General features: G+C 32.6%; 3 protein-coding genes across 4 annotated transcripts; 2 read left to right on the top strand and 1 right to left on the bottom strand.

Moving 5' to 3' along the window:
• Positions 1-449: 449 nt before the first annotated feature.
• LOC113863961 (V-type proton ATPase subunit B 2) lies at positions 450-6,589 on the top strand. 2 transcript variants are annotated; one of them, XM_027497768.1, is made up of 15 exons: positions 450-570; positions 763-819; positions 1,005-1,060; positions 1,192-1,290; positions 1,567-1,626; positions 2,181-2,292; positions 2,368-2,576; positions 3,251-3,379; positions 3,871-4,008; positions 4,279-4,429; positions 4,517-4,599; positions 5,226-5,273; positions 5,493-5,546; positions 5,627-5,710; positions 5,811-6,337. In XM_027497768.1, exons 2-15 carry the CDS (start codon positions 765-767, stop codon positions 5,994-5,996), a joined length of 1,464 nt encoding a protein of 487 aa, XP_027353569.1. In that variant the 5' UTR covers positions 450-570; positions 763-764; the 3' UTR covers positions 5,997-6,337. The 2 variants fall into 2 exon arrangements, with proteins under 2 accessions (XP_027353569.1, XP_027353570.1); XM_027497769.1 differs by having other exon boundaries at positions 505-570; positions 757-819; positions 5,811-6,589.
• Positions 6,590-10,629: 4,040 nt separating this feature from the next.
• Positions 10,630-11,695, top strand: LOC113863962 (AT-hook motif nuclear-localized protein 23-like). The gene is made up of 2 exons (XM_027497770.1): positions 10,630-10,718; positions 10,879-11,695. Exon 2 carries the CDS (start codon positions 10,889-10,891, stop codon positions 11,693-11,695), a length of 807 nt encoding a protein of 268 aa, XP_027353571.1. The 5' UTR covers positions 10,630-10,718; positions 10,879-10,888.
• An 8,339-nt stretch (positions 11,696-20,034) lies between these two features.
• On the bottom strand, positions 20,035-20,442 carry LOC113862503. Its single transcript, XM_027495586.1, has one exon. It carries the CDS (start codon positions 20,440-20,442, stop codon positions 20,035-20,037), a length of 408 nt encoding a protein of 135 aa, XP_027351387.1.
• Between the last annotated feature and the right edge of the window lie 3,541 nt (positions 20,443-23,983).

The following is a 23,983-nucleotide window of genomic DNA, read 5'->3' as shown; positions in this document are numbered from 1 at the left end:
TTTTAATTTTGACTTTTACAAAATTATTATTTCTATTTTAGTTTTTATATTTTAAAACTTGTTAAATTTAACTCTAACCACTGTGAAACGATAATGTAGTTAATTTCAATGTTCTGACGCATAAACTTTTATATTATGTATTGGTTTTTCATAAAAGCACATCAACAAAAGAAAGCAAATTCAACAATTTTAAAAATTATAAAATATTAAAGTAAAAAAATAGTTTTATAATTTTTTTTAAAAGATTAAGAATATATTTAACCCATTAACTCTATTCTCAAAGATATCCTTACTTCATGTAGCAATTTGGTTTATCATAGAAATTTAGGTGATTAAAAAAGGCAATGTCCTTTGTTTCAAAAAATAAAAATAAAAATTCCACGTTTCTAAAGTAATGAAAAAAATGGTATATTTTTAATTATTATCTGACAATAATTTGTTTTTTCCACGATGGTTCCTGAATTTGTTTGGCCCATCTATTAGATCTGTCACATACACAACCATCGACATCTCTCTTCCTCTTCAGATCAAACACACACAGTTACGCTCTTCAGATCAATCTCTTCGCAGGTTACTCTCCTCATTCCCATAATTCTTCTGTTTTACTCAGAACCACGCCACACTTCGATCACTAAATGCTGAAGATCACTCAATACTTTTGTTTTTAAGCTGTTTTTGCTTCGTTCACTATTGTTGTGCCTTAATTCTTAGTGGGTGTTTCACGTTTTGACTCTTTGTAACGCTTCTTGCTTCAAGGTCCAGAAATGGGTGTGGCTCAAAACATTCATGATGTGGAGGGTAACTTGGAGATTGGAATGGGTGAGTATCGTTTCCTTTTACCCTTTTCGGTTATTTTTCTGTTATGATTTGGGATTTGATTAATCGCGCAATCGCCATGTTTGATGCTTGCCATTTTGAAGAAAAAAAACGAGACATTTTTAAGGGATTTTGTATTGATCAATTTTAAAAATGATAACTTTGTGAATTATGTGTTTATGTTGCAGAATATAGGACTGTGTCTGGAGTTGCTGGGCCATTAGTTATTCTCGATAAAGTTAAGGTAATGATCATAGTATAATGCTCTATTTGATATGTTTGCTTATTACTTGTTCTAAAATTTTGAACTTTCTCAATGAGGATTTCCCACTTTCTTTATGTTGTGACTGAATTTTATGCTGATCAATGCATCAGGGACCCAAATATCAAGAGATTGTTAATATTCGCTTAGGGGATGGAACTACTCGCCGTGGACAAGTTCTAGAAGTTGATGGTGAAAAAGCCGTTGTTCAGGTCAGTTCTTACTGCCTACATAATTATCTGTTGTGCTTCTCTTGGGACGGTGAGAGGGTAGTTGTATATATCACGACGGGTGCTTTTCCCTTATCTTTTATACGATGACGTCTTCATTTTATTTTTTTTACCTATTACCAAAATGTTATAGGATTCCCCTGTTGTTTCTCAATCTCTTATGAGTTAGTAAGAATCCTTCATTGTTGTCTACGTTTTTTGTGTAGTTTTATTGACTTCAATGGGCTTGTTTATTTACCACTTTGTACAATTGAGCAGGTCTTTGAGGGTACATCTGGGATTGACAATAAATTTACAACTGTGCAATTTACTGGAGAGGTATAAACTCTTTTTATTATTGTCTTCTTTATTTCAAAAATAAATGTAAATTTAATTATGTCTAAACTATGGTTGAAAAAACAGTGAAGGGTGGCTTCCTTGGTATCAATAAGGATTACATTACTTGTCAATTAACCTGGTCAAATGGTAAATTTTTTATCATGAATTTGTTTTTAAAATGGTATCTTGATATGTATAGCAGAGACTTCAAGACTTCAATCGTATGATATAGTACTACTGGTTAAACTGGTAATTGAGAAAATAAACTTCCAATAAGAAAATAGTGGAAGAATTGTGGTTTGCCCTATTTGTCACATTCATAAGATTTGGCTTCTGATTACTATTTACACATTAATTTTGTTCTAAACGATAATCTCTCAAATTTTATCCTTTCCATTGTGATAAACTGCATGTGATTACTCTATCCCTCCCCTTCTACCAATGCATCCATGTGTATTGATTATTGAGTCCTTTCATTATGATTCTTTGATTTGCTTTGAATCAGTTTAACTGTTGATTCCCATTTTTTTCTGAGTTATTGCTTTTGTTCACAGGTGTTAAAAACTCCAGTATCATTGGACATGCTTGGCCGTATATTTAATGGTTCTGGAAAACCAATTGATAATGGTCCACCCATTTTACCTGAGGCTTATTTGGATATATCAGGTATATAATTTATTCTGGGGAGGTTTGAATATGTATATTTATCTTTGTCTTTTTAATATTTTCCCAATAATTCAGGAAGTTCCATCAACCCTAGTGAGAGAACCTATCCAGAGGAGATGATACAAACAGGAATATCTACAATTGATGTCATGAATTCTATTGCTAGAGGTCAAAAGATCCCTCTATTCTCGGCTGCTGGTCTCCCCCATAATGAAATTGCTGCACAGATATGCCGTCAAGCTGGCTTAGTCAAGCGACTAGAGAAATCTGATAATCTTCTGGAGGTATATCCAATGTATTAAAGTAAATTTGCTCTAATATGTTATATGCTCCTGAATTGAGTTAGGAACTTCACTTTCTGCATGGATACTTTCATAGCTTAGGCAATTTGAGAGTTTGCTTCAATCAGCTGCAAGTTTGAGCACTTGAACCGAAAGTGGGCTAATTGTGCTGACCTCTTGCTCCTGACTATCTTTTTTTACCTTGCACCTCCAGTTAATGCTCATTGCACATGCATAATTTTAATTACAGATTTTAATGCTGTGGAAGAGTTATACTTATTTTCTAACTGATTTAGTTCATTTTAGTAGAAGCTGAGTTCATTCCTTATACCTGTGTTTACTGATAGACAATAGTTCTATTGCTTGATTATCACCCTTAGAAGTTGAAGATATCTATAAAAATCAAACTTGTATTGCAATGTTTGTATCATTGGTTGCTTGACTATCAAACACATGGCTTTTGAATAAGCTTATAAAAATCATGTAATGAAAAAGCTGACATAACTAAGTTGAAATGACCTAGCTTTTTGTTTTATCCGCTTGCAGATTGTGTAGTTTTATTCTTATTGCCTTCAAATTTATAAGGCTATTTTCTGTTTATTCATTTATTGATACTTATTAGTTTTACACTAAGATGAAGAAGGTGGTTTTCTCTAACAAACCTTGTCAACATACAGGGTGGAGAAGAGGACAATTTTGCCATTGTGTTTGCAGCTATGGGAGTTAACATGGAGACTGCACAATTTTTCAAACGCGACTTTGAGGAAAATGGCTCAATGGAGAGAGTGACCCTTTTCCTTAATCTGGTAGTAGCTAGACCCAGTATGAAATTGTTCTTTTATTCCCATTTGTTGTTTTCTTGCCTTCCTGATTTCCTTCTTAGTAATTTTGTCTATGTAGTTTAGACATTAAAGAAAATTCTGGCCCTTGTTTGTACCAATATTGTCTAGTAATTGGAATTTGGAATTAAGAAAATATAATTCAATTGTTCATTTTTCAATGTTACAATTATTCCCAATCTGTACAGTATTATATTCTTCTCATTGTATTTAAATCAGACATATTTTCCACATATATGTAGTGGTAATATGGCCATGATTAACAAAACAAATCTTTTACCCTGTTAAGCTCACTTGTAAAATTTTGAAAAGAAAAAAATTTAGGAAGTGCCAATTAGTAGATGTGTGAGCTTACAATTATATTTTTATGGTTGATCACCGTATTATTTTTCAATTTTGATTTTGTTACCTGCATGGAGGAGCTTATCCTTAAAATGCTTTTTCTCTATTTATTGCAGGCAAATGATCCTACAATTGAGCGTATCATCACTCCTCGTATTGCTCTTACTACTGCTGAATATTTGGCATATGAATGCGGCAAGCATGTTCTTGTCATACTCACAGATATGAGCTCTTATGCTGATGCTCTTCGTGAGGTAATGTATCACAAATTGTAACTTTTAGAATGATGTAGCAAAAGGAAAGAAGAAAGATGGAAAATCTTTACAGCCTTGTCATTCCCTTGTGATTTTAGTTTCTTTGTTTGTCTACAAATAATGTTTTAGGCTTGCGTAATAATTTGCTAGTTGACAGTTATCATCTTTTACTTTTTTCCTCAGAGTATGAGACATAACTTAAGAATACTTCAAGTATTTTTAAACAATTAGATAGTTAATGGGACTATTGATCACTTCTGGATCCTGTAGGTGTCTGCTGCCAGAGAAGAAGTACCAGGTAGACGAGGGTATCCCGGCTACATGTATACAGATCTTGCAACAATATATGAACGTGCTGGAAGAATTGAGGGGCGAAAAGGCTCTATTACACAAATTCCAATTTTAACCATGCCTAATGATGGTAATGAAATATTATTATATTTTATCCGCTATCTTGCATAGTGCACTCTTACTTCTGACTGATCGTCTTTCTTGAACTTCTGTACAGATATCACGCATCCAACTCCTGATCTTACAGGATACATTACTGAGGGACAGATATATATTGACAGGCAGTTGCATAACAGGCAGGTGGGTTATATTAAAGCTTTTGACTGTAATAAATATTGTAAAAAATGCTGGGTCACAATCACCTGAATTATATACAAGAGAATTTGATGCAGAAGGCATGTTTACATTTAATACATGATATTCAAAAGAGAACAGTAAAATTTCCCCGTCATGTAAATTTTCTGTTCTTCCTTTTATGGCCTTCACAAATGTTTGATTTTATATTTCCATTGACACATCATTAAGATAGTGGTTGGTGCACAGATAGAACAGAACTGCGTGTTCTATTCCTTTGATTCAGCCTTTCATAGTGGAACCAAAACGTAACATTTTTTAGTCTCATGTTTTTTTGTTCTATTTTTAAAATGCACCAAACATGAAATAGAACCCATTCTAATACATGTACCAAATGCTACTAAACATTAAGATGGAGTGCTGTGACTAATGGGGTCACCTGTAAGATCATTAGAGATTTTATTATGTCCATCCTCGCATTACTGCATAAAAATGAAACCAGCTTTTTATTCTATGATCTGCTCTGTTCTTGATGTATTTATGTAGATATCAAATAAGGTAAACTCACTTTGTTAATTGCTTACAAAATATTGGACCGAAACTAAAACATTTAGTTCCTTTTGTATTGGCAGATATATCCACCAATCAATGTCCTTCCATCATTGTCTCGTTTGATGAAGGTGAGGTTAATCTTGTTTGTTTGATGTCAAAATGCCATCAACTGATAATCTTTTTGCTTACTCATGTCTGGTTGAGTAGTCCCTACCACATGATTTCATCTAACGATCACCATAAAATTTCTGAAAATGTTTTCTCCTGGCTAAAACAAACATCATTCTTGTTAATTTAAAAGGTATGTTATGAGGTTTTCATTCTATGCATCATGGTTGCCTCTGCAGAGTGCCATTGGTGAGGGAATGACACGAAGGGATCATGCTGATGTGTCCAACCAGGTCTGACTTTGTTTCTTTATTATATTACCACTTTTTCTGTTTATAAACCATCTCATTGGTGTTATTCTATTTCTTTTCAGCTCTATGCAAATTATGCCATTGGAAAGGATGTCCAGGCAATGAAAGCCGTGGTCGGAGAAGAAGCACTTTCATCTGAGGACCTGGTCTCTAATATTTTTCTCTCATGACATTTTTGTTTTATATAGTGAGATTGTTGTCCTTAAAATGATGATATTAATTATGCTTATTCCTTTCTATTAACAGCTGTATTTGGAATTTTTGGACAAATTTGAAAGGAAATTTGTTACACAAGGAGCTTATGATACCCGCAATATCTTCCAATCACTAGATCTTGCATGGACTTTGCTTCGGATTTTCCCCCGCGAGCTTCTTCATCGTATACCTGCAAAGACTCTTGATCAGTACTACAGCCGCGATGCCGGTAACTGATGATATCTAGCAAGCTCTTATACCTTGATCACATGCTGAATCAGCTTGTAATGACAGTGGCAATTGATTTATTTCTTAGCTTTCTCACCCCTCAGTTCAAAATTCTTCTATGCAGCATATTTATTATATATATAATAAAGGTTTGAGTCTGTTTGAGTGCCTCATATTTTGATTCTTCTGTTAGTTGGAATGAAGACCTCATAGATGTTTATTTCATTGTGCCATTATATTTTTTTCTGGGGTGGTGGGGAAAATTAGTTGTTACCAATTTGGATTATTAGCGTTTAATTGCATTGTGGTATGTTCAATGCAGTTAAGATTTTTGTTGTCCCATTTATGTTGCTTGTTTCTTCAGTATCTGATTTTTCTTGTAATTTGATTATTCTGAATATTTATAATCAGGACAATTGTGGGACACTTATTATTTTTTTACTGTTTTGCTTGATTAATAAGCGAAACAATCTTAACATTTTTGGGGACTATATGTAGGCTTATCATTGTGGGGTAACAAGGCCCTTTTCAGAACTTGTTTTTGGATTCATTAACATGCTTTTATTTTTCAATATAACAGTAACATGCTTATTGATTTGTCCTTAAGAACATATTTAAAACGTTCATTTTTCTCTTACCAAAAAATTGGCCCTACTATTAAATGCCACATGCCCAATGCGAGTGCTACTCATTGTGTCAACTACGCCTTGTTTGGCAACCACAGCAAAGGTGGTGAAGCGGTTGCTTCGTGTTTAGCAATGTCCCACTCTACCTGCATGGGTTGTACTATGAGCTGGTATGAGCTGGTCCGTTTGTGTTTGGAGAAATAATTATTTATTTTATAAGCTTTTGCAAGAATATTTAGAAGTAATTATTTTTAAAAAATGTTACCAAACATGCAATTAATGGGTAGCTATGCTATTAATCTCATTTGAATAAAAAATAATGGTTTAAATACATTTTTTCTCCTTATAATTGACACTAATTTTTAATTTGATCCTTACATGTAAAAAAGGTTTTCTATTTGTCCTTACACAAAAAAATGTTTTCATTTTTGTGTCTATTGCCCATGTCCATGTGTATTATAACACTATATGAAGTAGACCAAATGGAATTCTGATGTGACAGCAACTTAGTAAATTTTATGGTATTTTTCTCACTTTTTTCTTTAGGTAAAAAACTCTTTTTTGTTAAAGATTGAATAAATTGTCATTTTCGATTTTTAGTGACGAAAATAATGTTTTTTTTTTGTTTGTTATCTTTCCAGGATTTATATGACCGACTCCAAAATTTTCAAGAACGGAAATAATGTTTTACGCTGCAGATTAGCAATGCTTTTGTAAGTATATAATTTATCCATTATATAGAGAAAATAAAATTTAGAACAAACTCTCAAATTTGTTTCCGTAAAATTTGGTGGTGGACACATTATTCCATATAAATATAAAATTTTTACCTTATTCCTTTGGAATCACATATGTGAGTCATATTGATTCTTTTCAAAGACTAATGCGTCTCATATTGATTCTTTTGAGACTAATGTGTCTCATGTTAGAGCACTAATATGATTGATATTTATTATTTTTAAGGACCAATCCAGGATTTTTGTATTTTTAGGAACTAATATTTTTCACTCTAAATTTGAGTTATAATCTAAATTTTAAGCAAGTTTGTAATTTTTTTGAAAAGTATTTGTAGGTTAATTTGTTTTATTGTGTTTTAAATATTAACAAAAGTATTTTTACTATATTTGGTTGATTTTCTTCATAAAAAACGATAACTCATTTAAGCTTCTATGGATAAATATGTTGGTGAAGTTATTTCTTAAATATTATACTGGGCTTGATAATGATGGCTTATGATGGAGTCTAGGTGATTTATTTCAGTATAATTTAATGGGAGGGCATGTGTGAGACCAAGTTGTCATGACGCAAACTTTAGAATAAAAGGTAGTGGTGATGCACAAATATATTTATTTCATATATTTTTTCAATTATCTAATCAGAACTTGCTAATAGTTCAAGTTCGTCCTATACATGCACTTGAGATTAAAAATCATGTTGGTGAATGGTGATCTTCGTGTATGTACATAGTAGAGCAATATAACGCGATAAATAGTGTTTATTTTCCGTCCAAAATGTTATCGAATTTTTTCAAACAGATTACGAATGAAATTTTAAGTCTGTTTGATACATTTTGTTGGGATCATGGTGTCAAAATATTTTAGATATATTTCAAATGAAACATAGACCAAATATTTAGTTCTTAAGTTAATTTTCAATACTTCTCCGAAAAATCTGGACGAATTATGTAATATTTGAAATTTCTTGTTACATAGTTAAATTCATCCATTTTTTTTTCAAATTTAAATGAATTTTAGATGGATTACATAATTTCTTAAAATTTTATATTATTTAACTATTTTTGTTTCTGAAATTCTTATCGATTTCGAGACAATTTTCAGACAAAGAATACAATCTTTTAATTTTCTTACATATATCTGAAACTTGTACCAAGTATATATCGCACAAATTTCAGATGGATTTTATAATCATTTTTTTTGTAAAATCATATTTGTTTAAAATGTGTCTTAAATTTAGGATAAATTTCAGGCGAACTCTAATTTTGCTGGAAAAATTTAAGAGATAAAAACTTCATCCCAAAACCTGTTCCAAATTTTGAACAGATTTCGAATGAATTATAAGTCTAATTGAAGTTCAAAATGAGCTCTATACGAATTTTTAAAGTCATCATAATATACAATAAAGAAAGTATAAATTTTTTTTAATTGTAATTTATACCAATTATTATTTAAATAAAATATTAAAATTTTCAAAATTTAATAAAAAGAGAAGATTGCTTTATTGGCGATTTGCAAATATTGTTAATGTCTAATATTGATCATGATTTGGTTGCTCCTACCATATTATTTTTTTTCTTCAGAAAACCAACTAGAAAAATGATTTTAATCACCTCCTGACACCCTTAAGCTTCCCCAAAATAGAGTGTTAATCTAATTATGAGTTGTATTGGCCTCTCCTTTTGTTTGTGTGCGTGTATATATATATATATATCATCCATTAAACTCCTGATATTTTAATTCAAATTTGCTAGTGAATCCAAGTTGAAGTTTTCAGTAATAAAAAATTTACAATTAGTTGTTGATAATATTAAGAGTTCCGAGAAAAAAAAAATCCATAAAAAGACTTCTTATTTAAATGAACTAACATATATTACATATCAATTTCTTAAAAGAGAATAGTCTAATTTTTCAAACTAAATGAGAAGACGATATAATTTTAATTTGAGCATTTTTTAAAACACTAAAAAATTGTAATTTATCCAGTTTGTTTTTTTTAAATCCGTTACATATATAACCAAACAATGTGCAGTTATTTGTTAATAGTATTTATTCTAATAACAAAATTTCTAATTATTATATAATATTTTTCGTGGAAGAACAACAAAACTAATGGGTAAAATTAATAAATCTTAAAGTTGGTGAAGAACAAAGCATAGGAATATATAGATTGATCTTGATAAAACACCATATCACAACGTACACCGAAAACCTAAGCCAAATAGAGGGTTTAGAGGTATCTCATCAACCTATTGCTAGATGCCGGAGTTAACATGCTTAAAGCAGAGGAATAATTAATTTCAATGACCACTAAAAAGAAACATTTAGTTTTAAGGAGGTTGAAAAAATGTATTTTTTTATAAAGGGCCATCTTCATTTAATTAAAGTTTACTCAATGGACAAAAGTCTACTTTGTGAATAACTTTTTTATTTAGTTTTTCCTTATCCATTTTTCTCCTCTCTTTTACTGTATGCATGTATATATATATATATATATTTTCCTTTTTAGCAGTGAGCTTCTATGTAGGCCAAGGCTAATATACTACATGACTATATTGGAGAGATTTTGTCTTATGCCTACCACAAACACTAAAAACTTCTGAATTTCAAATGCACGCAAAATAAAATAACCATAGCTACTCACAAGTGCATTTAAATTTGACAATATAATTGCATAACTTTGGGGCTTTGTTTATTTATTTTTGGCAGCTGGTGAGTGAAAACAAATGACAGGGCAGCTAAGGGAAAATTTCAACCCTAACAAGACATTAGGAAGAGCTGAACGTACGTGTGGAGTCAAAACCTCTCGAAAGAAGTCATAAGAGTGTTATAAACTGATGAAGAACAAGTTTGTAGCCCTTGGGTCAACTTGCCTCGCACAAGTGACTGTTTTTGTTTATCAATGACCGAAAAAGAGAAAAACCACGATTGGTTTTTTTTTTTTTTTTTTTTTTTTTTTTGTGTCTGTAAAGTAATTGTTCAACATGTGCAAGAATAACTTATTAGCTAAGGGTTCAAATATTTTAATTTTTCTCTTTATCGAAAGGTAACCTAGGTTTCCTAAATAATCATCTAACCTCTCTCTTTCTCTCTCACCTACTCCCACACATCCTCCAAAGATATAGACACAACATTTTAACTTCACCCCATGATTTTAAAACTATATGAATGTGGTTTTCAAAGAAATTAATAAAGAAACTACATAGTTTAATCCCATGATCATTATTTTATTCTTCCGTCTACTTTTCTGAATGTGAGAATGGCTGCAGTTTGCCCACTTTATTTGTCTCTCTCTTTCCCTTCCAACCTCATCCCATTCCGTTTTCTCTGCAGTACTCAATTGATCCCTTTGTTTTTCTATTCGTTTTGAGGTTTGAATCATTGGACACTCCTATAATATTTCTTTTAAAAATCCCTGTACATAATTTAATTGTTCATGTTACTATTCTAATTAATTAAACTTCTCTCTTATTTAATTACTCCAATTTTTATTTATTTATTTCCTTTTGTTTTTGTGTTTACACTCTATAGAGCTTTGTGTATGGCCGGCATAGACTTGGGTTCAGCATCACACTTTGTTCATCATCGCCTTCAACGCCCTGACCTTGAAGATGATGAGAACCAACAAGACCATGACAACACCATCAACAACAATGAAGGGCTTGACCTAGTTTCACCAAATCAAGGTCCTGGTGATGTTGTTGCTCGCAGGCCAAGGGGAAGACCCCCAGGTTCAAAGAACAAGCCTAAACCACCAGTTATCATCACAAGGGAGAGTGCAAACACGCTTAGGGCTCACATCCTTGAAGTTAGTAGTGGTTGTGATGTGTTTGACTCAGTGGCTACCTATGCAAGGAAGCGCCAAAGAGGGATCTGTGTCCTCAGTGGAAGTGGCACCGTGACCAACGTTACGTTGCGCCAGCCGGCTGCGGCTGGCGCCGTCGTCACGTTGCACGGAAGATTTGAGATTCTGTCCTTATCAGGGTCGTTTCTTCCACCTCCAGCCCCACCAGGTGCTACCAGTTTAACTGTGTTTCTTGGTGGGGGGCAAGGTCAAGTTGTGGGAGGGAATGTTGTTGGTCCATTAGTCGCATCAGGGCCTGTTATTGTTATTGCTTCATCTTTTACTAACGTAGCATATGAGAGGCTGCCCTTGGATGAAGATGATTCCTTGCAGATGCAACAAGGGCAATCATCTGGTGGTGGCGGTGGTAGTGGTGGTGGAGTTAGTAATAACTCTTTTCCTGACCCTTCTTCTGGGCTTCCTTTCTTCAATTTGCCTTTAAACATGCCTCAGTTACCTGTTGATGGTTGGGTTGGGAACTCTGGTGGAAGGCAATCTTATTGATCGAGCTTCTTTGGGTTATACAAAGGTGAGAAGTTGAATTAATTAATCTCCCATATATTGGTTGTCTCTGAGATTTCCTTCTTTCCTTTGAATTGTTTGTGAAGAAGTACTGTTTTTTCTATTGGAGGACTCATTTTGTTTGGCTAGGTTTGTTGTAAGAACTCAGTGAATTTCTAGCTAGGAACAACTGTAAAACTTTTCTCTTTGGTTGTTGGAGATGTTAGACTAGACTGTTGTGCATTAACCTTGAGTTGAATAAATCATAGGCTCAAATCAATAACACATATTTTGGATTTCGAAGTTGCGTTCTTATGGTATTTTGTTTTTCAGCTAATATTTACTGTCTCCCATGGTTTAGTTTCGGGTGGAACAAATAATTATGACTAGTCTTACTCTAACAAGTGAAAATTTTGGAACAAGCACACGGTCTTGAAGCTATATGGCTAACATTGTTCAACAAATAATCAAGACAAAGGATTATTTGTCTTGTGATTTGTTGATATTCTAGAGAATTTTTTATTAGAGGAATCCTAAAATTATTGCTTTTGACCGAGTGCAGTTGAACATCTCTCTCTCTCTTTTATTAAACTCCACCACAAACAAGTGGGGGAAAAACTAACTAAATTTCTTGATTTTTGCTTTCAGTCAGTTCAATAGGTCGGCTGTTGTCTAGAAGTGTAATAAAATTAATTAATATCTTACTAACATACAATTTTAATAACATAAAACGATTTGAAGCTTCTAACGTGATTCCTTCTCAATTATCTATTTTACATTCGAATCAAGTTAGGAAAAAGGAATCCATATGAAAGAAAAATAAACGTAGAGTGAGAGAGAGGGAAAGTGTGTTGTGTTGTGTCATTTTTTAGGGCGTTCTCAATAGTGTTTGGTTTCACAATATATAATGTTTAAACGAAACCTTGTTAGAAGTTAAATAGATTCTTGTACATTATATTCACTATATATGTATTCAATGGTTAATTCAAAGCGATCTGTGCATGTAACTATTTTACGAAACTAAGAATATTTTGCAGCTTGTCCCATAGTAGATGAGCCAACTTTGATTGCTGGATTGAGTGTGATTAATAATTTAATTCTTTCGTTTTAACACGTAAAACAGATTCCTAAAGATAAGGTTTAACTTATCTTATACTCGTCTTACCTAACAAGGCATGTTTAACCACAAAATGCCTTAAAAGCATAACATATTGTAGCTTTAAAATATATACTTGCATCCAACTTTTCTTTCTTGTACACTCTCAAAGAACAATAATGCAATCTTTCATGTTCACACAGATATATATATATATATATATATATATATATATATATATATATATATATATATGAGCTCCATCCGTCTCTCTCTCTCAAACACACACTTACACACACGCTTACAGTTTTATAATAAATAGAGGTCGATCGAATCATTATCATATAACTTGTCTATATATATATATAGGAAATAATAAGGGAATAATGTGAAAAACAAAAGTATGCTTTTAACTTAAAAATTCTTGATTTGATTTTGTTGCTTTTTTGACTTACATGCAAATGCATTAGTATATGAATATTTTTAGATACACTATAGATACCTCATGACATTTATTAACATTATTATACAACTCCTAGAAAGTATAAATTATGTGTTAAATGTAAGATTTATACATTGAAAAAGTATTATGAGCTAAATACTCATAAACATATATAAGAATGAATCAGTTTATTTATTGTTCCACTTTCCAACAATATGTGCATAGCTGGAGAAAAATTGGGGATGGCAGTAATAATTTACGTTTGTTATCAGATGCCAAAGGCAAAATGAAATTGGTTCATTTTATAAAACTAAAAAACTGAAGTATCCAATCATAGGTACAGACAAAAAAACTAAGATTTATTTACGTGATGCAATTTATCTTTATTTTAAATCAAAACTGAAACTGAAACTCTCATATATCGATTTTTCCTTAACCTGCAACGTGGACACTGCAATTTCCATTGCTGCTTCCAAATTGGCTTTACAATGAAATGTTTGATGATGTATTAAGCCTTTCCCGTATGATTGATCAGCCTTTAAGATGAGAATGCATAGAAAATTAAAGTCCATTTGTAGTTTAAGAGACATTTTGATTTCTTATTCAAGGAGAATTTTGAATTAAATAAGAGAAATTTACTAAAAAGGTTTATGAGATGCTACCTAATAGTTGCCTAAGTTAATTAGCTCATTTTCTCCTGTATAATAAAATCTCACATTCAAGCTTTTAATTTTCCTTCTAAACATTATATGCAAGCATCAACTTTATACTTTTAATATTATGGTTTGCTTGATGGTGTTGGAGAATATGAAAATAGAAAAATAATTAAACAGATAAGTTGTTTAGTAGGGGAGAAAATGAGGGCATTAAAAGTGGGGAAGGGTTGTATCAAGGAATGAGCAAAATCCTACATTTGTAAAATTAAGCGTAAAATGAAGACGGTGTTAAAATCATTCGCACTCAATCTCTGGCCTGCTATGATTATCTATCTCAAAATTGGGACAAGAATTAATACAACATGCAACTCTTTTCATGGACAAAGTCATAAGTATTTTTAACACTATTTTTTTAAATTAAAATTAGAGTTTTATTTCAGGCATTATAAGTCAATATTTATTATTAAAATAAAATTTAAAATTTAAATGAAGAAGAATAACACCGTAAACATTTATGATAATATATTTAAATTTTATGTAATTTCCATTCCTTTCCATCATTATCTTCTTATCACTTATTGCCCATTAAAAAAGGGTATTTTAATCTCTCTCATATTTTGCAAGGCATTCCAAAATTAGACATTGAGATAATGGTTTTGATTTTCTCATGTTCCTGCTTGTATATAAATCAGAAAGAGTGTGTGTATATATATATATATATATATATATATATAGAGAGAGAGAGAGAGAGAGAGAGAGTTAACATATCGTTTTTGTTTTTCATATCAGAATTTTTTCTTACTTTCACTTTTTAAAGGTCAATCCATATTCCAAGTAATGACAACTTTGTTTTGTTCTCCGGTCTCTATAACTTGCCACAGACTAAAATTCAGTTCCTAGCTATCTACATTATTGGTGTTACCTTAATCCTTACATCAAAATCATATAAAATATATTTTATAATAATTTTAATATTTAATACAATATAATTAATATTTTTTAACATGTGTAAATACACGAACCGTATACGTAACGAAGGTTCCACAAAAGTTAACACTCTTATCATGCAATAATTAGTTCTGGGAGCATCATATTAAACCAAAAGAAAGGGAATAAAAAACCAAATAAATTGAAGTTTATTTGGTGCGAGAAATGAATTCGTTGGCACTCTTGAGTGTTTAAATGCTAAAAAATCGAGTTTAATAATAATAATAATAATAACGACGAATAATTATAAATAACGATCCAAAAGTGTATTTAGAATTATGCACCTGCATGTCATCAGTGGTAGTTATCTGTTATCGTTAGACTCGATCAAGACGAGTATTGAATAATAGAACATTACGTCATTTCAAAGTACAAGCATCATTAATATCAATGTTCAGTACGAGATTGTATAATAAAAATTCAATAAATATTAATTTTTTAATTAAATTATAATATTTTATACTGTTAATATATAAAATTATGTAATATTTAATACTTTTTAATAAAAATTAATTATAGATAATTTTCATTGTGTGTCCTTAAATAAGAGCACGTTAAAAAATCATGATATCAGTGTATATTGCCAAAGAGTTCCTTTATTTTATTTTTTCTTTCCGTTTCATTTTTTATCAATACGGTGTTAGAGAAAAAGGGAGCGAAAGTAATAAATTTATATATATTACGATGAAAAAATAGTGAGATATAAAAAAAATTGAAAAATTACTATAAAAAATCAACTAAAAAAATAAGATATTTGTAATCATACTTACATACTTTAGTTAGTAACTACCAGGATGAAAACAGATATTGTAGTTTACACTCTCTTTGGATCTTTCTTTCTATAATTTATTTATCTATTTAACTAAATTTTGTACACAAGCTTCTACAATATATTTAATATTTTATTTTTTATATTCAATTATGGATATTATATTATTAATAATATTTAATGAATTTTTATATTACTTTCAGTATGTATTTATTTTTAAAATATTAAATTTATTTAAAGGAAGAGATACTACCTTATTTAAGAAATATGAAAGGTTAAAAAATATAAGGATGAAATAAAAAAAAGATAATAAAAAAATGAAGTAACGAGTTAAAAGAATTTTAAAAATAAAAAATAAGAAAAATATCATGCGACAATTCTATGTAGTAAAAGATCTATAATAATATATAAAATTATTTTATATAATTAATTAATTATATTATAGTATTAATAATCCTAAAATTTTTTACTTATGTAAAGTATATATTTAACAAAAAAATTAAAAATGCTTAAATAAAATATATTAAATTATTTATTTAATACCTAAAAATTTACTTGATATCAATTTAATTGTAAAAGATGTTATAACAAAACAAAATTAAAAATTGAAAATTGATGTATTCAGAGAAATCTAAAGTTGCTCCACTAGGGTTTCCAAGACTCATTTTTGAGTGAGGTGCCGAATTATATTTGAGGGGCTCTGGTAGGGTTTTCTTTGCCTTTTGTTCTTTCTGAGCTCCCACCTTACGCTGCCACGCTTATGGCGGCTCTCTAGTGACTCAGTTAGGGGTTTCTTTTACTAATACTTCGATCTTTCCTGAGTAACTATTGATGGACCATGCTGCAAAGGAAAAACGCTCCTTTGAAGAGTAAGATCTACTGTGGTAGAATACGAAAAAGGTGAAAGTATCTACTGATCCTTCCTCTGAAATTCTCTAATCGCTCATGCAAGATGTTGTCCAATCACATATGCAAGAAGTGTTGGAATGTACGTAAAAGATAAAGGTGCAGAAAGAATGAATTGTACTCTCTATTTTATTGAAGAATAAATCTAGCTAATTTATAGCCTTACATAATAATGAAAAATTGCAAAACTACCTAGCGCATATGGCGCGCTGTTTCCTAATAATGCAATGGGCTTATTCAAAACATAATTGTTTCTAAAATATGGAAACACATCACACACTAACAAATCCTCCTTTAAACTGAATGCTATATGCAATCAGTTTATATTAGACTCTGCACACACTCCTAGTAACCTGCGTAACGTTAAGAAGGTATCCAGCTTGAGAGGTTTGGTCATAATATCAGCCACTTGTTCTTGTGTCCCACAATGCATCATCTTGATAGTTTTAGTCTTTGTGAGATTTCGAAGGAAATGAAATCGGACATCAATATGTTTACAATGACCATACATCACTGGATTCTTTGAAAGCTTAATAGTAGAGCTATTGTCGCAATAAATTACAATAGCCTGGCTTTGTATTCTATACAATTTTCCCAACACCCTTTTCAACCATATGGCTTGACAAGCACATGATGTTGCACCCATAAACTCTGCCTCTGTGGTTGATAGACTCACAATTGGTTGTTTCTTAGATGAAACAAGAAACAGCAGCTGAACACAATAAGAAAACATAGCCTGAAGTACTTTTCCTGTCATCCAAATCCCCTGCATAATCACTGTCAATGTAAGCAAGAAATTCATTGTTTCCTCTTTTTTTGTAGAAAGTCTCAAACTCAGTTGTTCCCTTTAAATATCTCAACACTTTTTTGGCTGCAGCTCAGACGGATTCTCCATGTACCTGCTAATTAAGTTCACCACAAACATCATATCAGGTCAAGTGGATGTTAGATACATAAGACTTCCCAAAATTTGTTTGTAATAAGTCTTATCCACCTTTACACCAGTGTCATCCTTTGTGAGTTTAACACCCGGAACAATTGGGGTTTGCACTGGATTGTTTTTATCCATTCCAAATTTTTGCAACATTTCTAATACATATTTCTTTTGACATAAAAAAATGGCATCTGTTCTTTGCATTACTTCAAGACCCAAAAAATACCTCATTTTACCAAGATCTGTCATGGAAAATTCATGTTTCATAGAGCTTTTGAATTTTGTAAACATCAACTCATCATTACCAGTAAAAATAAGGTCATAAACATATAAACTAACAATTAATATTATGCCTTCCTTTTCTCTCTTCACAAACAGAGTATACTCGTAGTCACACTTCTCAAATCCTTCCTTCAAAAAATATGCTTCTATGCGGCTATACCAAGCACGTCATGCTTGCTTAAGTCTGTAAAGGACTTTTTTTCAGTTTATACACTTTATTCTCAACCCCTTTTTGTTCATAACCACAAGGTTGGTCTACATATATTGTTTCATCCAGTTCTCCATATAAAAATGCAGACTTTACATCTAGCTGATAGAGTGTCCATCCCTTTTGAGCTGCAAGTGCTACCACCAAGCGAATTGTCTCAATGCGAACCACTGGTGCAAATACTTCAGTATAGTCTACCTCATATTCTTGTGCATACCCTTTCACTACAAGTCTAGCCTTGTACTTGTCCACTTCACCATTCTCTTTGAATTTGGTCTTATAAATCCACTTCATTCTAACTTTCTTAGCTCTGTCAGGTAATTCCATCAATTCCCAAGTGCCATTTCTGTTTATTGCTTCCATCTCCTCATCCATAGCTTTCCTCTATTTTAAAATTTTTACAGCAGCAGCAAAGTGTGTGGGATCACTATCATCAGCTGTAGACATAGCTAAATGAGCTTCTGGACTGTCTTCAAAAGTCCTTCTCCAATTTCGTAATCTGTCATCTAGAGGGGTGGTCTTCTGTGCCTTTGTTGAACGGGACTAGTATCCTTTTCTAGGGTATTAGGATAATGGCGTACCTGATGTTCTGCATCTGCAACCTCATGTTCTTCATTTGTGATAGCATCCACATCCTTATCGCCTCAATCTAATTCACATAAGATGGCTTCTGCATGCTTCTTATCCCAATCTTAGCTTTTATCTTCATCAAAGACAACGTCCCTGCTAATGATGATCTTTTGTGAAATCAAATCATAAAGTTTGTAAGCTTTTGATACTTCACTAACTCCCAACAGAACACAACATCGACTTTTATCATCTAGCTTGGTACGTGTGGCATCAGGCACATGAACATGAGAAAGGCATCCAAAAACTCTAAAATACTTAACTGAAGGCTTGATTCCACTCCAGACTTCTTCTGACGTTTTATTTCTCACTACTAATGTGGGACTCTAATTCAAAATATGCACAAACTAGGTGGCAGCTTCAACCGAAAAAGTTTTGGGCATCTTCTTTTCTGAGAGCATGCTTCAAACCATGTTCATAATGGTTCTGTTCTTTTGTTCTGCAATCCCATTATGTTGTGGAGTGCATGTAGCCGTTAATTGCCTACGAATACCATTGTTAGAGCAAAAGTTGGTGAAGTCCTGAGAGGTAAACTCTTCCCCACGATCAGTGCGTAAACCTCTGATTAAGGAGTCAGCTTCTTTTTCAACATAAATTTTAAATTCTTAAAGAAAGAAAGAGCTTCTGACTTTTCAATCAAGAAATAAATTCAAGTTTTCCTACAAAAATCATCAATAAAGGTGAGCATGTACCTTTTTTTGTTGTTGGAGATAGGTGTGATTGGTCCACAAATATCTGCATGAATTAGTTGCAGAACCTGTGTAGCCCTCCACATGCTTTTCCTTGGAAATGAATCGCGTGATTGCTTCCCAACCAAATAGTCCTTGCATAGTTTGGTAGGTGCCTTCATCGTTGGTAAACCATATACCATACTCTGCTGGTAAAGCATATTTAAACTCCGAAAATTCAAATGTCCATATCTGTAATGCCAAAGATTCATTATATCCTCTATAACTGTGTGAAAACAAGTCGATTTGGTAGGGGGAGAGATGACATGCAGTAGGAACATTCGATTGGAAGATATGCTGGTTTCCATGAGTAAACCATTTTCAGGATGAAACACTTTGCACTTGCCATGTTGGAAAAGAATACTAAGTCCCTTTTCTTGTAATTGGCCAATACTGAGTAAGTTGTTCCTTAAATCTGGCACAAAGAAGATGTCAGTAACAATATAAGTGTTGCCATTCATGTATAACCGAACATTGACTTTGCCAGTTATAGCTATACTAGAATTATTGCCTAGTTTGACTGAGTCTTTGTAATTTTCATCAAGATCTGAGAAGTATTCCTTCTTCCTGCACATGTGATTACTGCATCCAGAGTCAAGAAACCACACAATATCTTCATTTGCCTTGGTTATGTTTGTGGGGACCATCGATAGCATTTCTTCGTCATTCTTGACATAGTTAGCCTCTCTTCTTTGGTTTGAACATTCTCATCTAAAATGTCTAAGTTGATGACACGTGTAGCACTCCACAATGGATTTGTCAAAGCCTTGTCTACCGTGTCCTCGACCTCGTCCGCGTCGTCCAAAGCCTCCACGACTTTCACGTCTGCGTCCCTGTTCTGCATGAGCAATCTGCAGAGCCTGCTCTTCTTCCACATGAGACGTCATGCAGAGTTCATGTAGAAGGAGACTACTTTGTAATTCATCAATAGTCAAAGTGTCTGTATCCTTAGACTCCTCAATGGAACACACAACATAATCAAACTTGTGAGTCATGGATCTCATAATTTTCTTAACAACTATAACATCACCTTTGTTTTCATCATTTGCCTTCATCTTGTTGGCAATGGTAAGCGTCCGGGAAAAATAATCGTTGACAGATTCTCCCTCCTTCATGTGGAGAATTTCAAATTCTCTTCTGAGAGCTTGCAACTGTGCACACTTGACCCGTGAAGTACCTTGGTACTTCTGTTTCAAAGAATCTCATATATCCTTTGTTGTATCCTTGTTGAGAATAGTTTTCAGGATTGAACGATCCAATGCTTGAAATAGGTAGTTATTTGCCTTCAAAACCTTTAATTTTTGATGATCAATGTGTGTCCCTTGTACTTCGGTAGAAGGTGTTCTTACTGGTGATTCAAGAATGCCATTTTGCACCAGCCCCTAATACTTCTTTGAACGCAAGAAATTCTCTATGAGCATAGCCCAATGATCGTAATGCCCGTCAAATTTTCGCATGGCGGGCTACACAAACGAACTTTCTGATGTCATTGTGTGTTATGCTTAGAAGACTGCTACTTCTACTTTGGATCAAGACCCATGATAGAGCTCTGATACCAAAATGTTGGAACGTACGTAAAAGATAAAGGTGCAGAAAGAATGAATTGTACTCTCTGTTTTATTGAAGAATAAATCTTGCTAATTTATAGCCTTACATAAGAATGAAAAACTGCAAAACTACCTATGCGCATATAGCGCGTTGTTTCCTAATAATGCGATGGACTTATTCAAAATATAATTGTTCCTAAAAATATGGAAACACATCACACACTAACAAGAAGTTCCTAGTGTCGACTTATCCCCCCAGGAGTTACCTAAACTTGAATCTTTTACTTTGTTGTCTTATAAAGATTCAGTCTTAGGGCAAAAAGATTTGATTTGGTATTACATGATGATAAAATTGTTAAGTCAGTCTTACAAGATTTAAATATGCATGTTGAATCTGATGATAATGAATCTGTTAAGGATGATACCCAATCTTGATGCCCAGAGTTAAAAATTGCTTTAGAGGATTACGAAATGTGGTGTTCCCCTTGGTCCTCAACCCTAATTGTTAAGTTGTTGGGTAAAACTGTGAGCTTTATTTTTCTTAATAAGAAGCTGGGAAACATTTGGAGTAAAAATAGTCCTCTAAAACTCTTTGACTTAAATATCAATTTCTTTATGGTAAAATTTGATAATATGGAAGACTATAAACATGCTCTTTTTGAGGGACCATGGTTAATTATTGATCACTATCTATTAGTTCAGCGATGGAGACCGCTATTTAGACCTAAGGATCAGAATCTTAGAAAAATTGCTGCCTAGATTAGAATACCCGACCTTACTTTAGAACTCTATAATGACAAGTTCTTATGGCAAGTATGATCCTACTTAGGTACAATGCTCAAAGTTCAGTCTCATAATTCTCTAGTTTCTGTATTGAGCTTGACTTAAGAAAGAAGTTAATCCCTTCCTTTGAAGTCTTAGGGCAGGAATTTAGAATTGAATATGAGGGTTTACACCTCATTTGTTTTAATTGTGGAAGGTATGGGCACAGGCAAATGTCCTGTCTTAAACATCTTAGTCCTAAAACTGAATGTTATACATTTGACCATATACCTATAGATCCCTTAGTAGAATAAAGTAGTGAGCTAATTTTTCAAGAATCATCTCCTGTACAGAGGATCCAAGGGGCTATACATCCAAGGGACTGCTAAAGGCAATCTAACTAATGAACAGGGAAAGTATGGTCCCTGGATGCTTGTTAAAAAACCAGTTAGGAAAAGAGGGGGTCAATCTAGAGTCCCAGGAATCCCAATCAAAACTTGAAAGGGAAAGACTGCCCTCTAAGATCCAAATTTAATATTTTAGATATCTATCCTCCTAAGCAAGATCAGGGAAAAGTTTCCTAATTTTCAAAATTTGCTAGTCTATCTAAGAAAACAACTCCTACTGATTTGAGTCAAATGACTCAGTTGGTCCTCAGCCTTCTAGGAAAACCCTGTATGAAGATAATTCTAATTTCCATCCTAAAAAACCCTCAAAGGCTAAGGTTAGACATAAGCAAGAAATGGGCATCATTGAGAAAGGGGACAACATCTCCCTTACTAATGATAATTCTTCCTCTCTTAGTATGCAAGCTTTGGGAAAGTCTAATCAAGAAGAAAGGGAAGTTTTTAGATTAATGAAAAGGCTAAAACAAGAGCTTGCTCATAACGCTAGAGATGGGTCCATTCAGAATTTGTTAAGTATGAATCTTGGAAGGGTTGGAGAAGGTTTGGATAACTTTGCACCTAAACTCTCGGATAGTTCTTCTGTTCATGCTCCTTTTATGGATATTGATTCCTCTACTATTAATAATGAGCCAATCAGAGATGAGCTAAGGCCTCAGCATCTTAGAGATGCTACTGATTAATTTTATTTGTCTTTCTATGAATTGTCTTTTTTGGAATTGTAGAGGAGTAAGAGAAAGACTTTTCCCAGACTTACTAATGACCTTATTAAGATTCACAACTTAGATTTTTTAGCTTTATTTAACCTAGAATTAATGTTGCCAAAGCTGATATGGTTATTAATAAATTTAATCTAGATGGTACTAGTAAGGTAGATGCCAGAGGTTTCTCTGGATGAATATGGTGTTGTTGGAACACTAGGAAAATGAAGGTTGATGTGTTAGAAAAGAATAAATTTTTTGTCCACCTCAAAATCAGTAACAGGCATAATTGTTGAGTTCTATTTACTGTTTATGTTAGCCCTCAAGAAGGGCTTAGGTCTGAGTACTAGGAACATCTTATTGAATTTAGCTCTAGGCTTTATTATCCCTGGTGTCTTGCTAGAGATTTTAATTTTGTTCTCTTTAAGACAAAGAAAGTTGGAGGTAGACTTGTAAATTTGAATCTGATAAATAATTTTGCTGATTGTCTTAATAAATATGGTTTCTAGGATTTGAGGTTCAAGGGTAACCCTTTTACTTGGCAAAAGGGTAATATTAAGGAACGAATTGATAGAGTTGTGACTAATGATGCTTTGAGGGCTTTATTCCAGAATAGTTCTCCCATCCACCTACCTATTCTCGAATCTGATTATGTGACTTTGTGGATAAGAATTAGGAGTATGCATAGTAATGTGTTCCAGTCTAAACCTTTTAAATTTTTGACTCCTTGACTTATGCATAAGGACTTCAAAGATCAAGTTAAAAACTCTTAGCTAGACTCCAGATCGTGGATTGAAAATGTGAACCATTTCACAAACAATATTTCTGATTGGAATGTTACTATTTTTGGAAATATTTTTAATAGAAAGAGAAGACTGTTAAATAGGATTAGGGGTATTCATTATAAATTAGCTTATCAGGATAACCCCTATCTTTCCAAACTCATGCATTCATTTTGGTTAGAATACCAACAAACTTTGAATCATGAGGAAATATTTTGGCTTCATCACTACAAGTCCAATTGGCTAAAGTTAGGTGACAGGAATAATAATTTTTTTTATAATGTTGTTAGGATTTGTAGATAACAAAATCAAATTCTTGCACTTAAATATGATAATAATATTATAGAATTTGACCCTCTGAAACTCCAAAGTCTTGTTGTGAGCTATTTTAAGCAGATTTATTCTGATCCCTGCCCTAACAGTGCCCCCTTCCTCATTGTTTCTAGGTTTCCTTCCCTTA

Source organism: Abrus precatorius, unplaced genomic scaffold, assembly GCF_003935025.1.
Source record: "Abrus precatorius isolate BTA unplaced genomic scaffold, Abrus_2018 Scaffold3, whole genome shotgun sequence".
Taxonomy (NCBI): domain Eukaryota; kingdom Viridiplantae; phylum Streptophyta; class Magnoliopsida; order Fabales; family Fabaceae; genus Abrus; species Abrus precatorius.
Note: the sequence above shows the minus strand (reverse complement) of the source record. Positions and strands in the feature narration are given on the sequence as shown.